Source organism: Triplophysa dalaica, chromosome 9, assembly GCF_015846415.1.
Source record: "Triplophysa dalaica isolate WHDGS20190420 chromosome 9, ASM1584641v1, whole genome shotgun sequence".
NCBI classification, from domain to species: Eukaryota; Metazoa; Chordata; class Actinopteri; order Cypriniformes; family Nemacheilidae; genus Triplophysa; species Triplophysa dalaica.
Window position 1 is genome coordinate 3,055,571 of NC_079550.1, and position 20,901 is coordinate 3,076,471.

At 39.5% G+C, this 20,901-nt stretch overlaps 1 protein-coding gene across 3 annotated transcripts; it reads left to right on the top strand.

The window, feature by feature from the left end:
• Positions 1 to 200: 200 nt before the first annotated feature.
• LOC130429143 (uncharacterized) lies at positions 201 to 17,274 on the top strand. Of its 3 annotated transcripts, XM_056757554.1 has the most exons (4): positions 201 to 348; positions 14,250 to 14,389; positions 14,452 to 14,659; positions 14,744 to 17,274. In XM_056757554.1, exons 2-4 carry the CDS (start codon positions 14,250 to 14,252, stop codon positions 15,110 to 15,112), a joined length of 717 nt encoding a protein of 238 aa, XP_056613532.1. In that variant the 5' UTR covers positions 201 to 348; the 3' UTR covers positions 15,113 to 17,274. The 3 variants fall into 3 exon arrangements, with proteins under 3 accessions (XP_056613532.1, XP_056613529.1, XP_056613531.1); XM_056757551.1 differs by having other exon boundaries at positions 14,452 to 17,274; XM_056757553.1 differs by having other exon boundaries at positions 14,276 to 17,274.
• The last annotated feature ends 3,627 nt before the right edge of the window (positions 17,275 to 20,901 follow it).

Sequence of the window (20,901 nt, forward strand, 5' to 3'; positions counted from 1 at the left end):
ATTTGAATCATTCAGTCCTATGAGCACATGAGGGAAATCATGTAAACACACACACAAACTAAATGGTATTTAAAGAATCGTGGACTATGAGCAGAACAGTGTGTTCTGCCCGGTCTTATCTTTGGCCCTGCCCCTCTCGTTCCTTGCATAGCTGCTCATACCTGCCCATTGTTATCTTCCTTTGTTAGTCTCCCTAGATATTTCCCTCGTATTTGCTGTCTTGTGCTGGTTCGTTTTGTGCTACTTTGGACTGTTTTGGTCTACCTTGTATTGTTTGGACTACTTGTACTAATCGGACTACCTTGTACTGTTTGGATTACCTCGAGTTACTCCGTGATCCTCGTCATTGTAAGTGTTACGTTTTGATCTGCCTAGTCTTGTATGTCTAGTTAGTTTAGTCCTGTCAAAGTTTCATGTAGTTTAGTTATTTACCCTGCCTGTTTTGTTTTGTGTTTAGGGTCCTCACTCGAAATTCATGACAAAATAAATACAATTTGCTATAAAAATAATACACAATAGTACTACATTTTTGAAAATATAAGATAACAGTAGAGCTAGAGTTTACTATAGTAAATAAAATATACTAGATAAATTCAGGTAACAATAGAAAATAAAGCATGCGTTCCATAGTTTACGATGGTAAATACAATATGTAATACTAAAGTATTAGAGTTCGCTATTGAAAATACAGTAGGGCTATATTATAGTATTGGACTATAGTAAATACAGTATTCTACAGTTTACTGGAGTAAACACAATATCCTATAGTAGTGAAATATTTAAAAATGGAATACAATCGTGCTACATTTTACTATAGTTAATACAATGTACTATGGTATTACAGTTAACTTTATAAAATGCAGTACACTATCCTCATTTTTCTTATGCGGATAAACTCCAAATAGACTTTGATAATTAATTAATTATAATTAATCTGTTTTGTAACACTGTCTACGGGTTGAAGCCCGTATCAGATTCAAGTCACTAGTGCCTGCCTGCAGGACTATCACTGGATCTGCACCGGCATACTTTCACACCCCCTACACTCCTACACCCCATAAAGATCCCTGAGTTCAGCAAACCAGCGGCGTCTTGTATTGCCTTCCCATAAGGGCAGTAAATCGCTTTCCCGTATATTCTCATTCACAACCCACATTCCCGTTAACCCAGGGGCACAGCTGCACATTTGCGTGATGCATTTTACCACTAACGTAACGACATAACACCGGTCTTTTGACCAATGTAAAGTCCCAGGTTTATCCACTAACATGCTTAACACATTATTTAAGAAAGGCAATTTAAAAACGATGCGTGATACTTACTTCTTCCGGAGATGAAGCTTGATCGCAAACGGCTGTTACTGATCCACTCTTGGGAATATTTTTTTTGGCGAAACTCATACTTACCCGCATTGACTCGCCGCGACCCCGGGAGCCAGAGATACATTCAGTGGAAGGCCACTGGCCAGAGCCAGGTCTTCCGGGCTTTCCCGAACAACTAGCCAGGGTCGCAGTGCCTCGAGCCGCTGGGTCACCGGGTCCCGGAGCTTCTATTTTTCAACCTTTCCGGCTACCGGGAACTCTAGCTCCTGACCTAGGGGTAGACTCGCAGTCAGTGTTGTTTGAATGCCCCGGGGGAGACCTTTACGGGGCATTTAAAATTAAACTTATATTGAATAAAGAAATGGATTGCAGACACTATAACACACATAAATTAAAGATCTTAGAATTTTCCCCTTACTATAAAACATTTTTAGTTTGTGGTTCAAATTTTATGAAAACACAACATCGTTAAAGTAAAACAAAGACGAGCTCACTTACATTGAACGTAGAAATTATTATTTTTTGTTAACAAATGTCTTTTGCGCTAATGTCTCTGTCATCATGTCAATCGTTGTGCTGTTTCACTGTCCTCGCTGCGTACGTCAGCTCATGTTGTTTGCAGAAGACGCATCTATGTGCGTTATATGAACAACACGTTCAACGTTCAAACTGCAGAGCTCGCGTCGTCATATGGGGAAAATGCGTCCGACATTTAATGAAGAACCCGATAACTAGATTATGTGCATGATAGTGGGAGACTTCACAGCTTTACCAAACCATGAATGTTATTATAAAGCTCCTTCACAAACATAGATTAATTTTGCAAGCGCCAAAGATGTAGGCCTAGAGGTGAAATATTGTATTGTGATATGAATTACCACTCAGGCAATGTTAAATAACTTAAAGATTTACAGAGATGAAATTAAAATCGATATTTATCCACTTGGACATTGTTTTTACTTGTCAATTAACTTGTTTTCATTTTCATGATATGTTCAAAGTTTCTTTGCTCGATCCATTTGGTCATTTGACTGTCATTTGATTGTTTAATTGATTGACACAATAACTTGATTAAATAAAATATATATTTATTGAACTTGTTTAAATGCTAGACAAAAGTGAAAAGTGACAACCTTTTGAGGCGCCCCTATGCACCGCATAAACTGCATACCCCATTTTTGCGCCAATCCGTCAACCGCATCTCTCACAACATTCAAAAAACTAATTAAAACCCATTTCTTCTGTGAATACTTCACAGACAAAAAAAAAAAAAACACTAACCATCTCTTTCTCTCAACAGGTCCTGGTCTAGCTTTTGTTGAAACCAGTAACTTTGTATTGGCACCTATTGTATTATTGCTCCTGTATGACATATTGCTTATTGCTTTGGATAAAAGCGTCTGCTTAGTGACTGAATGTAAATGTAACACTTTAGTATAGGGACCAATTCTCACTATTAACTTGTTGCTTATTATGTCAGGATTTAGGACTTGTTTCCGTCTCCAGCCACTGGATGACACTGTCTCCTTGTGTGGTGTATTCCTAGTGTCATTGTTTTCACCTGTTCTGATTTGTCCCCTGTGTATTTAAGTTGGTCCCTCTTCCCTGTCTCGTTGCTCAGTCTCAAGTCCAGAGTCATTATCATCACCTCAAGATGGTCTTCAGTAAGAGAAAGGCCAATACCTTACCACCCCACCATCCTTATGATTGTGTTATTGAGGTTGTTCCAGGCACCTGTCCTCCCCATGGTCGCATTTTTTTCACTGTCTTCTCCTGAAAGGGAAGCAATGAACTCTTACATAGAGGAGGGCCTGGCTACTGGTATCATCCGCCCTTCAACTACCCTAGCCGGGGCTGGATTCTTCTTCATGGGAAAGAAGGACGGAGGATTGCGTCCCTGCATTGATTACATATTTCTCGTTTGGCTCTCAGCGGAGGCGGTCGCATTTTTTCACTCCCCTTCCTTGCCCTTATTTTCCCTGCTTTTTCTCTTGTCTCGTCATCTATTGAGAGACTCTCTCTGCACTGCCCTCCAAACTTGGAAATTATGGATCTGATCAACTGGTCTCTCAGCGCATTTGACAACTTTTTCTCGACGAGAAAACTGGGTTCGGGGGAACCTGTCTGACCTGACGGAATGTTCGCAGCTGGCTACACGATGGATGGGTGGGAGAGATGGCTGATCGTGTGTCTGGCGGCTCTTTCTGTGGAGGACATGAAGATAATTATCTATTGGAACCATGATAACAGGTCTTGTGCTGTTTTGATTAGGCTTTGCCCTGGGTTATCGAAAAATTCATAAAACGGGAACAGCTGTCCAAAGCCTCATAAGGCTGCACGTATCGATTGAAGCTGTGGGAAGAGCGGTCAGCATTGAGACTGAGACTATTATTCGAAATATGGTTGTTATCAGGGAGATCTTAACAGCATTGGGAAGGAAAATTGACAGTATCGGAGATCAGAACTAACATTGACAATGAGGGTTGCCGTGACATATTGGAATACGTTTTCCCGACTCAACAAATCACAATCATATCTTTTCTGCTCCCCGGTTCTAGCAACAGCCTTGGACAAGAGCAGCTGGTAAATTAACCCTGTGAGAGCACTGCAGCGAGACGCTCTTGCGTCCCTCCCCCACTCTAAAGACTCAGAACTAGCACACACACACACACAGACTTTGGTCGTTATCCATCCCACTCCTCCGTAGCTTTGAACCGCCAGCCTGACAAGCGGGTCTGTGAGCGCCGCCGTAATGGCACTGGACCGGATGGCTGATTGACGGGCTTCATTATCTTACCCTGTTGCAAGTCTTGTCTATGGTGTATTATGTCTATCTGTTTTTCTCTCCACTTCCATCGTGAGCGGCGCCGTAATGGCACTGGACCGGATGGCTGCTTGACGGGCTTCATTATCTTACCCTGTTGCAAGTCTTGTCTATGGTGTATTATGTGTATCTGTTTTTCTCTCCACTTCCCTCGTGTTATGCTGTATTTTTCTTCTTAATCCATTTCGTTACACCATACTTGTTATATGTGTAATGACAATAAATTGAATCCAAATTACCGGGGATTTAACAGGATTACGATTCGGAATCGATACCCTCTGCCCCTCATGACCACAGCTTTCGAGCTTCTGCAAGCTGGATTTACGCAACGCTTACCATCTTGTGAGGATCAAACAGGGTGACGAATGGAAGACTGCCTTCAACATGCCTACAGGGCATTATGAATACAGAGTGATGCCTTTACTAATGCTCCTGCTGTGTTTCAGGCCCTTATCAATGACGTTTTAAGAGAGATGCTTAACCTGTTCGTGTTCGTCTACCTGTACGACATTCAGATTTTTTCGAGCTCTCCAGAGGAGCACATTCTCCATGTGCGTAAAGTTCTCAGCCATCTATTAGAGCATCATCTCTATGTCAAGCCGGAGAAAATGTGAGTTTCATACCACTCAAGTCCAGTCCCTGGGGTACATTGTCAAGCCGGCTCACATTCAAATGGATCCTCGGAAGGTTGGGACTGTTAAGGATTGGCCCGCTCCCACATCAGTTGAGGAGACACAGAGGTTCCTTTATCTGTAACTTCAGCTCAGTGGTGGCTCCTTTGACTGCCCTTACCAAGGGAGGAAATGTTAGATTCCGATGGAGTCCTGAGGCAGAGGGGGCCTTCAAGGAACTTAAGTTCCGTTTCCCACCAAGAGGGACCAGTGACACCCATAATTCCTAGCTCCAAGATTGTGGCCCCGTTATGGTGGGAGATCGAGGGGTTGGTCAGGCAGGCCCAGAACCAGACCCAGCAGGAGGTCCGGCCAATTGCCTGTTTGTACCTAAAAGAGCTCGGTCTCAGGTTCTCAAGTGGGGTCACTCCTCTCGCCTGACCTGTCACCCGGTAACTAATCGCACTCTCGAGTTCCTCCAGAGGAGGTAGATTTTTAGCATATTGGCTGTTTATTAGTACTTATACAGAACATATTCAACATGATCATATTCGATACTTCCCTAATCCTACCTTATACCTAAACCTAACAACTACCTTACTATGGTTTATTAATACCAAGAATTGGACCTTAAAATAAAGTGTGACCATACTTTTCTATGTGCTGAACATTTCCTTAAAATACACTGTTTGCAAGTACAGTTTTACAATTAATTTCACTCATTAAAATTAAGTTTAGCAATCATATTATGTATTCTATGGATATTCTTCCCTGCTGTATAGTGTACGGAGGAGATGCAGAGTTTTCTCCTCTATATGATATATGTTGGACATCCAAAATCTCTTATGATTTCTTTTTCCTTATTCTTTTTTTAAGTGTCTGGTCTTAAATTAGAGGGGCTGGTTTACAAATGGTGAAAAAGACCTGTGTGCAGCATTTACATTATACACTACACTCAGGTGAAAATACACATAACCTGAATAACTTATATAACCACTGTACTTACTCACAAGATAACAATTCTTGTTTAAACTACAAGTTATATAAACATAACTTAAGATCAATCATTTTCATTAAAATGCTGGTGTCCCCCTAAAATCATAATTTGTAGGGAAACTCTCATAGACATGATTAAATCGACAGTGTCAGGAGCTGGATTCAGCAACCATTCAATTTATATTAATATGCAGCAATAATAAATCAATTCACACACTCACTTCAAATATTAACTGTATTGAAAAGCACTCAAGGTAAGGTAAAAGGTAAACACTCAAACACGGACACACACACACACTCACATTCATCTCCTGACGCAGCTGTTCTGTATTCATGTCTGTGGACTGCCATCCCTCTGACCTCCATGAAACTGTGTCATTACATATAGAATTATTAAATTAACACAATTAATGACCAGAAATAAAACCTTACAGGAGAAACTGATAGATATACTAACATATGTACACAATATTAAACATGAATCAACCAAATATGAAATATAAACTCATTATGCAGTGTTAAGAGAATTAGTAAGTGAAGTAATTGTTACATGACCTCATAATAAAAAATGCACAAAGAAGTATCATCTGGACAAGTTTTAACGATTCATCCAAAATGTTAAATATTCATAAGACAAGAGATTTCATGTAGCGTGATTTAAAAATAAACATACAAAGATGTGTCATTACTTTGAGTTTTCACAAAGCGCTATATACAAGTCTGCAGTAGTACTGAAAATATCACAGAAGTACAGACTACACTAAACACAGCTACAGATTTTCACTTGCTCCATCTGTTTCATAGCATAAACACAGTTTTTTTTGGCTTTCCTAAAGCTGCTTGTTGTGGAGATTGTAGATAACGGATGTGTTGTGGTGGAGCTTTACAGGGTATCATATTTTATGTGACTGTCAAACTACTTTATACCAGGTACTTGGGTTTCCATGACAACACTAAAGGTTCCAGTAGTGCAGGATATCTAGGTACCATCTACACATTTTGTCTGATGTTTGCTCACATGAGGTGAAAACTAGAAATCCCCAGAGGAGAACGTTATTGCTCGGATGTTTCTCTTTCATATAAGGAGCTTTGATTTAATTAGGATTTGTGTTAATTTACACAGAAATTTACACAGGGAGATCTTCAAAAACATAGACTTTTGATTGCAAATTTGACAAATCTGAGCTCAGTTTGTCACACTGTTGGCATCTCTTCTGAAACTCGAATGACAGAGAAATTTGTGACATTTCTGACTCCCTTTCTCAGGAGAAATATATGAGATATAGATGACACTTAAGCAAAAGTTTCAATTTGCTCTTCATTCAGTCTCATCGATAACTGAGAAATTAAACAAATTTAAAATTAAAAAAAAAAAACTTTTACACAAATGTGACAATAGGGTGACAGCACTTTCTTACAATGTAAAAAAAATCTACTTAAAAACTGTAGTTTTACAAGCCTTCATTTTTTAAGTTAAATCAAATTGGATTTCCAAGTCATTTTTACTTTTAAATTAAACCAAAATGACTTAGAAAACCTTAAAAAAATGTGTTTTGCATAACTTATAATATGACGTAATTAATATAATTTAATAATTTTAATATTTTTTATTTAAAAAAAAATGTAAGGCAGGTTTTGAACTAAAGTTTTTGAGTCAAAAAAGAATAAATTTTCATAGAGTGTTCGTGATGAAATGGAAGAAAGATTAGGTTAATAGAAAGAGCAATGTTTAATTCGCTCAACGAACTCAAGAGTATGAGTTTGTACACGTCCTGACTGATGCTCTCTGACGGTGTCGTGTCAGATGCAGGACTCACGGCCTCTGTTTCTTCATCGATCATGTCAACAATCAACATACGGCCCAAGGAATCCACTCACAGCGTGACGGAATGTCAGGGGACTGTTATCGCATATATACTGTACGTCTTCCACTGGAATGGCAACAGTCAGAGGAGGAGCTGTGCTGCCTCGATGGGATGTGAGCTTTCATTAGAATGTCATGAATTATGCATGAGTTCGTTCTCATCTCATGTGGCTAATGACTGAATGCACACATGAGCTAATTAAACTACAACTGCGGGGATCAGAGCGACACCTCGTCTTTATGCATACCATAATTCACAACCATCCATCAGACTTTCTCCATATCTGTCACAGCATATATTCTGCTGTTTCTGAGGTTAAGAAGCATGTCTTCAAGTGTCTTTCAGATTCACTCCTTCAATCTTACAGTCTGCTCATAAAACAAATGACCACACCAGTGTTCTAGATGTGTTCAGCACACATACACACACACAAACACATTGACACACAGCTGTTAGCTTTAATCCCAGATCCTCTGCTCTGTGTTCTGTCTGTGACATCAGACCTGGAGGTTACGTAGGTGACCATGGTTCTACGTCTAAGTGGAGGACCGCCAGAGCAGTATCCAAGCATATCTAGCCGAGTCTTTCCTTGGTGCTCGTATCTTTGTATAAATATCAAAGTCGTCACCCCCGTGACCACGACGCACAGGTGGCCAGCCTATAAAAGTCTGTCTTTATGTCAAGTCCGTTCTCGTCCACACGAGTGACCAGATGTCTGGGGATCCTCCACTTAGTCATAGAACCATGGTTACCTACGTAACCTCTAGTGCTACTTCCTTTCATTCCGGCCCGCCAGAGCGGTATCCAAGCATACCTAGTGGAGGCCGTACCTCAAAGCTGTCACAAGGGTTATAATTTCCCCCCCAAGCATCACATAAAACAGACACTGTTGATGCTAAATTGATATTTATTTCATTTGAGAATGATTTGCAGTCATCACAGAACATACTGGCGGCATCGTAGCCGCATTTACCCTGTAGAATCTGGTGAAATTAGACGGGTTCTTCCATGTTGCTGCAGCACAGATGTCGAATAGCGGCACATCACGCAAAGCTGTCCAAGAAGTAGCCACTGCGCGTACTGAATGACATTTTGCAGAGGTCGGGAAATCACGGCCTGTGATAGAATAAGCATGAGTAATTGCCTCTGACACCCAATGAGATTGTCTGTTAATAGATAAAGCTACAAATTTTTTGTCTTCACCGTAGCAAACAAACAGCTGATCAGTGACCCGCCAGGCTCCTATGACTTCCACATACTGCCGAAGAGCTCTGACTGGACACAGGACTGAATCGCATTCATCTGTAAAAGAGGATAAAACAATGGCTTCATTAATTTATTGTGGTGACAACACCTTTGGGAGAAATGCTAGGTTTAGCCTGTTAGAGTGAATTCTTTCATTGTGCAACGTGAAACGCACCTTACTAAACATTGGGAAAAACGTCATTCGGATGCATTGTCTAATACCACCACTATATTTTCCTTTTTGGTTGAGCTTAGCTCCCGCGTTTTTCCAAAATCATGTCAACCAGAGGGAGATGAATGACATCACACGCGTCTATTGATGAACAGGATCCTAGAACTTACGTGCCAGATTTTTTAGTTGTTAATGTCTCGCAGGCCAAAAGTTTGTTGTAATGCAACAGTAATGAACATGTACCGAGTAAAATACACTGTTAGACCTTTCCAGGCATTTCTACAGTCAAATACTGGCAACACTGTTGCCAGCTACTTACTGTAATGTATATTCCACAGTAAGTAGCTGGCAACAGTGTTGCCTGCATTTTACTGTAACTGAGACTTTACGGTGACTAACTGGCAACAGTGTTGCCAGCATTTTACTGTAACTGAGACTTTACGGTGACTAACTGGCAACAGTGTTGCCAGCATTTTACTGTAAATCAAGATTAACAGCAAATAACTGGCAAGAGTAGTGATAGTTATTTACTGTAATGCATCACAATCACAGTAGAATACTACATATGCATTCTGTGTATTTAATATTGTAGTCATTCTGCTCCATCAAAAATGATGCAATTTTATTTAATGGTATTATCTTCTAAAAAGACAAAGAAATTCAAGAGGTTTCAACAAACGTAATTTATTACTTATGCAAAACATGCATACAAAACACAAGAAAATCCATAATTACATACGACAATTAAACAAATCACATAATTCAACAAAACTGAATATTTTTCTGAAATAAAAAAATCCACTGCTTGTGTATAGCTAAGTATAAATAAGTATAAATAAAATAAAAGGAAAATATAGAAAATAATAACACTGTATTGTAGATATGGGTGTGTATATAGAAATGTATGGCAAAGATCAGTCAAAATGTTAACTAAATACATTCTATTTTCTTTTACAAAAAACAAATATATAAATAAACAGCAGAAATTTTGTCACGTATCAATTCATTAAACATTTTTTCAACACAACTTTGCAAATTAATTAGTAGTCACAACAATACATGTAACCAAAAACCTAAAATATTCACTTACAATTTTACACAAACACACACAAATACATAGAAAATAGGCAAATCTTTAAATGAAATAAAAACTATTAAAAAAACATATATAATCAAAACAAAAACAATACAATGATTTGTAGATTTGGTTTAGCATGTTGTTCCAAACTGGTAGTAACTCAGCACAAATTGAATTACCTCATTTTGCGTTACAATAATTGTATTAATAAATATTGCTTGCACTTACTTAAATACATGTTTTCCACTCAAATTCGGTGAGCCGCTGCAAAAATGTATGAACATGTGGATTCGTGATTTGAACCTTTCTTGTAACAGATGAGCCAGTTTTGCGGCTAGTTCCAGCTTTTGCAGAACATTTTGTCCCCTCAGGATTAATCCTCACAAAGAATCTGAAAATCAAATGATTTTTATCAGTTAGTAACAAATCAAACACAGAATCATGAAAAAACACTAACAACAACAAATACAGACATGATAGAATATAATTAAAATCATTACTGTGCATATAATATCTCATTTATCACTTACATTTGAATGAGCTCTAGTGTGGCACTGGCTGACTCTTGGTGCTCAACATTAAGCGACTGATCTGAAGTTTTAACTTGTCTGTCTGTTGCTGCTGTATCACACTGTTTGAGGAGATAAAACTGCTGCTTTGGACATGACTGCTTATGCTTTCGGGATAAATGAGTGATGAAAGAAGTTCTCACTCTGAAATATTTCAAGCAATCTTCAACGGGGCAACCAACTTTTCTACCATCTCTAAAATGAATCCGCAGGTGTATGCACAGCTCTGAAAAATGACTGGCCACAAATTCACACACTGGAAGCTGACAGTGGAAACAGCCTGTGAATGCCTATGTGTGTCCTGTGTTTGTGACTGCCTGTGGTTTCTGTGCATGTGACCTTAATGAGGAGAATTTCTTAAACATACAAGGGCACTGCTGCCTGCCACAGGCAAAATTCGCTCTGTGTTGGTGTTTTTCAACTGTGTATAAACAAGGCCTAGTTGGCGGAAAGGCAAATCGCACAGTTTGCACCTTACATTGTGGGTAATGTGACTACACGATAAAAAATAAACAGGAAAAATAAAGAAACAAGCAGTGGGGTCAGCTGCTAATAACAAAAAAGTTCAACACTATGGGATACTGAAAGTTGTGAGATGCTAAAAGCTAGCTAACAGGTAGCTTTTTGGAACCAAAAGATACGGAGCACATAATAAGAAATTATTAACTTTACCTACGTTTGCAGTATATTTAAAAAAAACTTCTAAATATTTGAAATGTTTACTCACTCATTGTTGGGGATTCCATTTTAAGTTTTAAACCATGAAAATCCAGTCAGTAAGATAATTAACACAGCACAAGCAAAAGAACAAAAACTCAGAGATCACACACACCTGGTTGCCCTTAAAGGGGCAACACCTTTGAGTTAAGAATTAAGCAGTCAGTGCAGTATAGTAAAAAAGGCTGTATTTTACAGCTGAATTTTACAGCTGTTATCTGTAATGTGTTTATTTGGTAATTAACTGTAATATAAAAATCCTTCCATTTATCTGCATATGCCCGACGTGTAGAAGGTGCCCGTGCATTCAGTTACGTACGTTTCACTCCTTGTGAACGTCCCAGTAGGCCTGGGTTGCCTCTATCGGCCATACCCATAACTTTAGTGTGTGAGGGCTGTCGTGCAACCACATCCTGTCCATCTGTGAAAACAAATCTCGTCTTATCGGTAGTGGCGATATGATTGAATACGCACACTACAGAATTACAAAATTAAAATTCAGTGAATTCACATCAGTGAATACGCGCGAGAGGGAGCCAACCATAAACGTGCGCAAGAGGGAGCCAGTGTGCGCGAGGAGCAAATGCGCTTGAGAGGGAGATTCAAACTGAGTGATTGTATGACCAAATTATAGGAAAATTTGCGAGGTAAATCTAATTTTTTAGTTTTTGAGGTTTTATTTACATTTGATTATTCGGTACTTGGGACGTAATGTCTGAAGCAGCCAGAAGACTCATTAATAACATTCTTTCAAGTTCCACGGTAGGCCTACTTGAAAACATTGATAATGCTCTGAATGCTCAAGCTAACGTTAATTCTCAAAATCAAACAGCAACAAGCGTAGTACAGAGACTTTTTAATTATACTTCTTCCTCTACTGTTTGCCGGTCTGCATTTGAATTTTCCCGCAACTTTTGCGGATCAGCCAGAAGAGGTTCTGTAAATGTTCCTCCATTAACATATGACAATGCTCCATGCAGTTAAAATTTCTGGAGAGCATACTTTCATCATATATTGACACACAATTGTTTAGTTCTGTAAAATATTTTGAACATAATTTCACTGACAACTAGTGCATTGTAAAAAGAATAGAAAAATAATCATAAAACGTGTCTTAAACATATTTAGAATTGCAGGATACCTTGACCAATACCGTAGAAGTTAGAATGTTTCAATATGTGCAAGCTCTATAATAAAACTTAAATTTTATCGTGTGCATTCAATCTATCTTGCCCACACTCAAACCCTCTCGCGCACACGCACTCCCTCTCGCGCGCGTTGACTCCCTCTCTCGGCATTCGCTTTACTTTTCTCAACTTCCGCACCTCATATCTATGGCGTTATTTTAATGACAAATGTCGCGAGCGCATTATTGCAAGGCAAGAGCGCATTCTTGTAATACGAGCGCGCGAATCTCTACGCTCGCATGCCGATTTCCTTTGCTCATGCACAAAACTGGACGGGTGTTTTCAATTATACGCTACTCTCTTATGAATTGTCTCCTCTCGCTCAGTGAGTGTGTGCGCACTCAAAATGCGTGCCGTGCGTCCACGCATCCGGTGGTACTCTTGCTATGGCGTTTAATTTGACCCATCATTGCGCGTGCACGTGCGATGCAAACGCACATAATGATATACACGCGTGAGAAAGCTGCTCTGCGAGGGCATATTTATACACCGCGAGCGCGCAGAAAAGTATCCACGAGCAGAAAATGAATACTCGCGAGGGATGTTTTCGGCTCAGCGCGCATAAATGAGCCACTCGAATATGGGCTGAGATCTTTCTGCGCTCTCGCAACTGCTGCTCATTAGGGGTGGGCGGAAAACATCGATACTAATGTGTTTTTACTACAGATTTTATTTATTTACTAATGTAGCTAATATTTGTATATTAAAGAAGAACTATTTATTTTCCATACACCTATCCGCTATCACGTGACTCAGCAGCGCCAAGCGCAGGCACGCAGACGCTGCTTCAGCCATCGTGTGGAGATTTTTCACCTCTGTGAATAAAAACACGGCGAACTGCAATGTATGACAGTGGGCCTTTGGGGGTAAAAAGCCAAAGATTGAAAGTACTTTATTATTCAAACACTTTATTTATTTTGTTTCTCAAACAATTGTGTGCACTTTGTTTATAAATTCACTTAAAAAAAGTGTAATGAAAGGGAAACATGTTAATTTGTAATATTATTGTGTCTTAACATAACACTGAACCAAACGGGAAAGCAGTTTTAAAAGCTTTGTTCTTCAGTAATAATTTTGTGCAGTTTGTTTTTTTAAAGCTAGACAAGTAATACTAGGATAGGGAGAATTTTTTTTTGTTTTATATCGGTTTTCTGTTCTGTTTATCCGTTATTGTAACTATTTTACAGTAATAATTTGGTGTAACGTCCATCCTTGCAAATTCTATTACAGGAATACATACCTGTTTAAATTAATAATTTAAATTATTATTATTAAATTATTTAAATTATGCCCTGTGTTTTAACATCTAGTGAGTAGTGAGATGCAACTTCCTGTTTGCTGAGAGAGCGTGGTTTGAGACAGAGCTCCGTCAAACTTTTTCTAAATATATCGTTTATTCCTGTTATTTCTTAATATTTATGTTCTAAATTGATAACTCACAGAGGGTTAAACCTATCCTTAAGTGCATCACATACCAAATATCGTTATATAACGCACAGATAAATTTGTTTTGTACGACCATTCGCTATTAGCACTCAGGCTGTTAGCATTCCCAGCCTTTAGTTTCTGAATATTGCCTCTACTGCTTAACTCACTGTTCTCATTATGATAACACTAATGGCTAATGATTCAGATATGTGTTTAACGTTACCTTTGAGTGCAGATGATGAATCTTTCTTCGCACTTCAGTCAGAACTGGAAGCAGTGGAGAAGCAGATCCACGATCTACTCGAGAGGCAAACACGTCTGCGAGAACGAAAAATGGCGCTGGAAACATCCCTGGCTGACGCTCGCAAAGCTGCAGTAAGTGTTCGACGTGATTGTAATACTCCTATCACTTCTACTCCGTGTGTTTCTATGCACAGAGCCCAGGCTTTAAGATCACGACGAGCCGAAATGAACTTCACTCCTGCACCTGCACACACACGGCGAGAGGCGAAATCCAGGACCGGAGCGATGACCTCTCCCCCACCGCCGCCACCGGTCTTCGAGATTTCAACAGGAAAACGCTATGCTGCCCTCTGCGAGACGAAATCCAACGCTGTGGTCATCGGAGACTCAATCGTCGGGAACGTACGCGCCTCCTTCAATGAAGGTAAGGTGCGCACTCACTGTTTTCCTGGCACCCATGTTCTCGATGTCTCTGCGATTCTGAAGGAGGATGCAAGTGTGGGAGCCGTAGTTCTGCACGCGGGGGTGAATGATGTGAGAATGCGGCAGTCGGAGATCCTGAAGAGGGATTTCAGGAGTCTGGTCGATACTGTTCGCAACGCATCGCCCACGGCGAGGATCATCGTATCAGGGCCGCTTCCTACTTACCGACGAGGGAACAAAAAGTTCAGTAGACTATTTACGCTTAATAATTGGTTAAAGTCATGGTGTATTGAACAGAAGCTGCTCTTTGTAAATAATTTTGATCTGTTCTGGGAGCGACCAAGGCTCTTCCGCCCCGACGGGCTGCACCCCAGCAGCATTGGAGCGGAAATTCTGTCTGACAACATCTCAAAGACGCTACGCACCATTTGACTAGTAAGTACAAATTTTAACCATAGTCTGTGTTCTTCTCACCCAACTGTTAAGAATGTTACAGTTAAGAATGTAACTGCTTTCAAATGCATAGAGACTGTGTCTGTCCCCCGAATAGTACAACCAAATAATAATTTATTTAAAAGTATGAGAAAAAATCTTATCATGATTAAACCAAAAGACAATGTATTTAATGAGCAAAACCAACGCCTAAAGTTTGGGCTACTTAATATTAGATCACTAAATCCAAAGGCAGTTATTGTAAATGAAATGATCACAGACAACAGTTTTGATATACTTTGCCTTACTGAAACCTGGCTTAAGCCAAATGATTACTTCGGTCTAAATGAGTCTACTCCACCAAGTTACGGTTATATTCATGAGCCACGTCCGGTTGGTCGAGGTGGTGGTGTCGCAACAATCTTTAGAGACTTTCTTACCGTTACTCGGAGAACAATGCATACATTTAAATCATTTGAAGTGCTTGCGTTGAACATAACTGTTCCAAATAAAAGTAAAAAACCATTGGTCTCTCTTACATTGGTTACTGTGTATAGACCCCAGGCCTTACACTAATTTTCTGATAGAGTTCGCAGACTTCTAATCGGATCTATTGGTTAACGTCGATAAAGTACTGATTGTTGGAGATTTTAATATCCATGTAGATATTGCTAACGATCCATTAGCTGTGGCGTTTAAAGAACTACTAGACTCTTGTGATGTAACACAATACATCAATAGTCCTACTCATCGCCTTAATCATACCCTAGACTTGATTATATCTCACGGAGCCGATCTAACCAATATCAATGTTATACCTCAAAGCGACGATGTTTCCGATCACCATCTTATAACATGTACACTGCGCACTGCAGAAATCAGTTGTATATCTCGTTATCGACAAGGTAGAACAATCACCTCATCTACTAAAGATAGTTTCGTAAAGAACTTGCCAGATCTGACTCCTCTAATAACCTTTCCAACAAATATAGAATCGCTCGATGACATGACCAGCAACATGGGCACTATTTTCTCTAATACATTAGAAGCGGTCGCACCTATGAAGTCAAAAAGGATAAATGAAAAGATCATAGCACCATGGTATAATAACAGCACTCGCGCCTTAAAAAGAGAAACGCGTAAACTGGAGCGCAAATGGAAACAAACCCAATTAGAGGTCTTTAAAATTGCATGGAAAGAGAGTGCAAGCTGTTACAAAAAGGCACTAAAAGCGGCAAAAGCCGAGCACTTCCGTAACCTCATAGAAAATAAAAAAAAACCATCACGCTCTCTAAGATCTCAAAATTTAGGACTTTTGATAACACCTAGAATAACAAAATCCACCAAAGGGGGACGAGCTTTCTCATACGTAGCACCTAAACTCTGGAATAGCCTTCCTGATACTATTCGAGGTTCAGACACACTCTCCCAATTTAAATCTAGATTAAAGACACATCTTTTCAGCCAAGCCTTCACATAATGCATAGTTAATGAACAGCAGCTACGCTAATTATTCTCTTTATTCTCTTTCCGCCTCTGCCTCGGGATGCCCATCCCGAGGTAGGGAGAAGTTCCACCGTGTCCAGACGACTGACAGATGCCCATCCCCAATTTGAGATTACGCCAGATACAGCTGCAGACTGACTGACCATCCCAGCTCCATCTAAGGCAATTCCACCACCAGCCAAGAGAAATATGACCATCAGACCATCCCAGCTCAGACCACTACATCCCCAACCAAGAGCAAAGACGGACTATTTGTCTAATTAATGCTGAAGTTACAATATTTGTTATTAAATGCTAAATTTAAATCACATGTCAGCAGTTTGAGTGCAGCTATGACACGTCAGGGGGGATCTGGCCCTCCCGGTTGAGCCTGGTTTCTCCCGAGGTTTTTTTCTCCATTAATCAATCATTGGAGTTTGGGTTCCTCGCCACAGCAGGGCAGTGTTGGCCTGCTCACCGGGAGACTGCATTCATTCATTTATTTATTTATTTAGAAATTAGATATTATTTATTAGAATCATCTTACTCGTTGTATAAACACCATGCACTGTGCTGTGTTCTAACTTATCTGTTTTTCCCGTTTGCCCCTGTAAAGCTGCTTTGAAACAATACACATTGTGAAAAGCGCTATATAAATAAATTTGAATTGAATTGAATTAACATCTACATGATTAATTAGCCTATAGGCACATTAAGAGCACAAATCACAAAATATTTTAGTGGTCATGAAAATGTATTCAGATTTAGCAAATTAAGGATGCATTCATCTGATAAATCATGACATTTCATACACTCGAAAGTAAATGTAAATTCAAGTAAATTTAAATTTAGAAGTTGCTTCTAAAAGTATTGGTATTGGTATCGATATCGGTCTGCCAGAAGATTGAGTGAGTGATGAGCAGCAGTTGCGAGAGCGCAGAGAGACTGTGAGTGCGCAGAAAGATTCGCGAGAGAACTCATCTCAGCCCATAGTATTCTTTTCCGCTCGGGGATACTTTTCTGCGCGCTCGCGGTGTATAAATATGCCCTCGCAGAGCAGCTTTTTGACGCGTGTATATCATTATGCTCGTTTGCATCGCACGTGACCACTTTTGGCTCAAATTAAACGCCATATCTATCCCGGATCGTGTACCGACACAAGGTATGCTAAGATACCGCTCTGGCAGTCCGGAATGAAAGGAAATAGAACAGTGTGTTCACAAGCAGACCAGATGGATCTCTGCCAATACATTCTATTCTTATCTAAATTGAAATGACACAGAACAGAAAAGAAGTTATCGGAGTATCTCAAAGAAACTGCTGAAAAGTGGACTTCCATTGTATGAATGAAACAATTCTGAATGTGTCAAGCATTTGCAAGATACAATAAAATTATTTCTCCTGACGTGTGTACCTTTTAATAATATAAAAGCTTCTGTTCACTTGATTCACTTTAAGAAAAATGTGTCACAGTGTCTGTGAAGCTTGAACAATAATTTAAGTTCATTCAAAAGGGAGTTTAAGAGACTAAGGTTTAAGGTTATAAGAACATAAAGTCCTGTGTGGCAAATTGGTTACGTCACGATTACGTCAGAGGTCACAGGTTACGGAGAGCTACGAAACGCATCGGAAATTGCAGAATAATCACTAAGTATATGTAACAGGTGCGTTAAGATCAGCGCGCACTGAATGCAAACTGCAGGCAGGAAAGATAAACAAACGCTTGTCCTGCAAGTTTAACACCCCTGTGGGAACCCAGTGTCAAAATGTTTCATCTGAGGAATGGATTATATACCTGGAGAGAGACAAGTCGATATGGAGGGTAAATCGGATGCACATCAATGATTAATCAACCCGAGACGCTGCTTGGATGGAACTGTTTAAACAAGCGTAATGCTGATTCATATTCGGATTAGAATTGTCCATATGCGTCAATACCATTTTATGGTTTAAGCCATGAGAGACCTTAATTTATTTAAATTGCGTATGATGACTTATAGCAGTGCATACGGTTCCTGTGTATTATTAAGTATACTTGAAATCTTGCATACTCCGGTTTCCTCCCCTGGTCCAAAGACATGCATGGTAGGTTGATTGGCATCTCTGGAAAAATTGTCCGTAGGGTGTGAGTGCGTGAGTGAATGAGTGAGTGTGTGTGCCCTGCGATGGGTTGGCACTCCATCCAGGGTGTCTCCTGCCTTGATGCCCGATGACTCCTGAGATAGGCGCAGGCTCCCCGTGACCCGAGGTAGTTCGGATAAGCGGTAGAAAATGGAATGGAATGGAAATCTTGCATATTGTGTTTACATGTTAGTGTATGGGATGTTCAATGTTTGGAAATAAAGTATTTTTATTCTGTTTTGTTAAAGGTTAACAACCTAATTGGAATTTATTGTGAACTTGAGATGAACTATTGATCCTTAAGACAGACTACTGTGACAACTTTAATCAAGATACAAGTAACAAACTGTAAACCAGTAAAAATTGTAACAGGTTCATTGAAGACATTTACATTTTTACATTTTAGGCATTTGGCAGAAAGCAACTTACAGTGCACTTATTACAGGGACAATCCCCCTTGAGCAACGTGGATTAAAGTGTCTTGCTCAAGGACACACTGGTGGTGGCTGCTGGGATCGAACCAGCAACCTTTTGATTACCAGTTCAGTGGTTTAACCCACTAGACCACCATCTCCACAGACTCACAAGACTCAAAGTAGAGCCATTTTTGAGATGATCCTTGTGTCCGTGGTGTCCGTATGCTCTTTTCAAGTTAGAGGCGAGATTGATGTGTAGAGACCATAAGTAACTTGACAGTGTCTTTCTTAAGCACTGACTAATAAATCTACAGCTGCGTGACTTGATTTACATCAACCAAAAGTGTTAAACCTCAATGAAGCCTTGCTTCAATTCTTAAAGGGGTCATTTGACTCTGCTAAACCCACTATTATTGTTTGCTTTAGATGTAATACAATGTGTATACATGATTTAAGGTTAAAAAACCCTGTAATTTCCACATACCGTGCATGTTTGTATCTCCTCTTTGCCCCGCCTCTCTGAAATGCGGGGTGTACTATGATTGGCCTGGTCACTAGTGCGTAGTGATTGGGCGAATACTGCACGGAAATGTAACTCCTCCTACCATATTCGGAACCTCAGGCTGCACCGGCGACGGTACAATGAGATTTACGAGAGCGCCCACTTTACTTGCGTATACATTTGAGCAGTCTTAATCAAATCATACCACAAAGTGACGTACATGTGTGGGGTTGTGGTTACATGAGGCGTTCCAGGCAGGTCTGGGTTCGCATTTGCTTTTAGATAAAATGCATTTTTGGTTCTGACACTTAATTTTTTGCAATTGCACGTGTTTAATTTATGCATGGGCAACTTATAACACACCAAAGACACAGAAAAACATGTATTTCCGCCATATAACCCCTTTGAGAAATAAATGATGCAGAGCATTGAAAGATGCATCACAGCTGATATAATTAGCCAGAATCTGATATTATGTTTGCTTCAATGGCCTATGGCTGCAAATCAAACTCATTGTTACAAATATGGTAGAACGATTACTTCAACTACCAAAGATGCGTTTCTCGATAATCTGCCTGAATTGTCTAAAATATCTAGCATGAGTAAAAACATTGACGATTTTGACACTACTATTGAAAATTTTAACTCTACTTTCTCGGAAATATTAGACACAGTTGCTCCTCTGCGTTTAAAGAAAATTAAAAATAGCAGCCCAACACCGTGGTATAATGAACACACTCAGACTCTAAAAAAAGCGTCCCGGAAAATGGAGCGCAACTTTAAGAAAACTAATTTAGAGGTATTTCATATAGCATGGAAGGATAGTACTCGAAACTACAGGAATGCCATAAAAACTAATAGAGGAAAACCATCACAACCCTAGGTTTTTATTTAACACCGTGGCTAAATTAACAAAAAATAAGTCGTCATCGACGTCAGATTCTGATTATCAGCATAACAGTGATGAATTTATGAACTACTTCACGAGTAAAATCAAAGATATAAGAGAAAAAATTATAACAATGCAACCTGTAGGGAAATTCGCTGAACAAACTAACTACAGCACCCCTAAGGAGAAATTGCAATTATTTTCTACAGTAGATCACGATGAACTGTCTAAAATCATTAGATCATCCAAATCAACAACATGCATGCTAGACCCCATACCTACAAAACTACTGAAAGAAATGCTCCCAGAAATTATAGATCCTCTTCTCAGTATTATTAACTCATCTCTGACATTAGGACATGTGCCTAAAGCATTT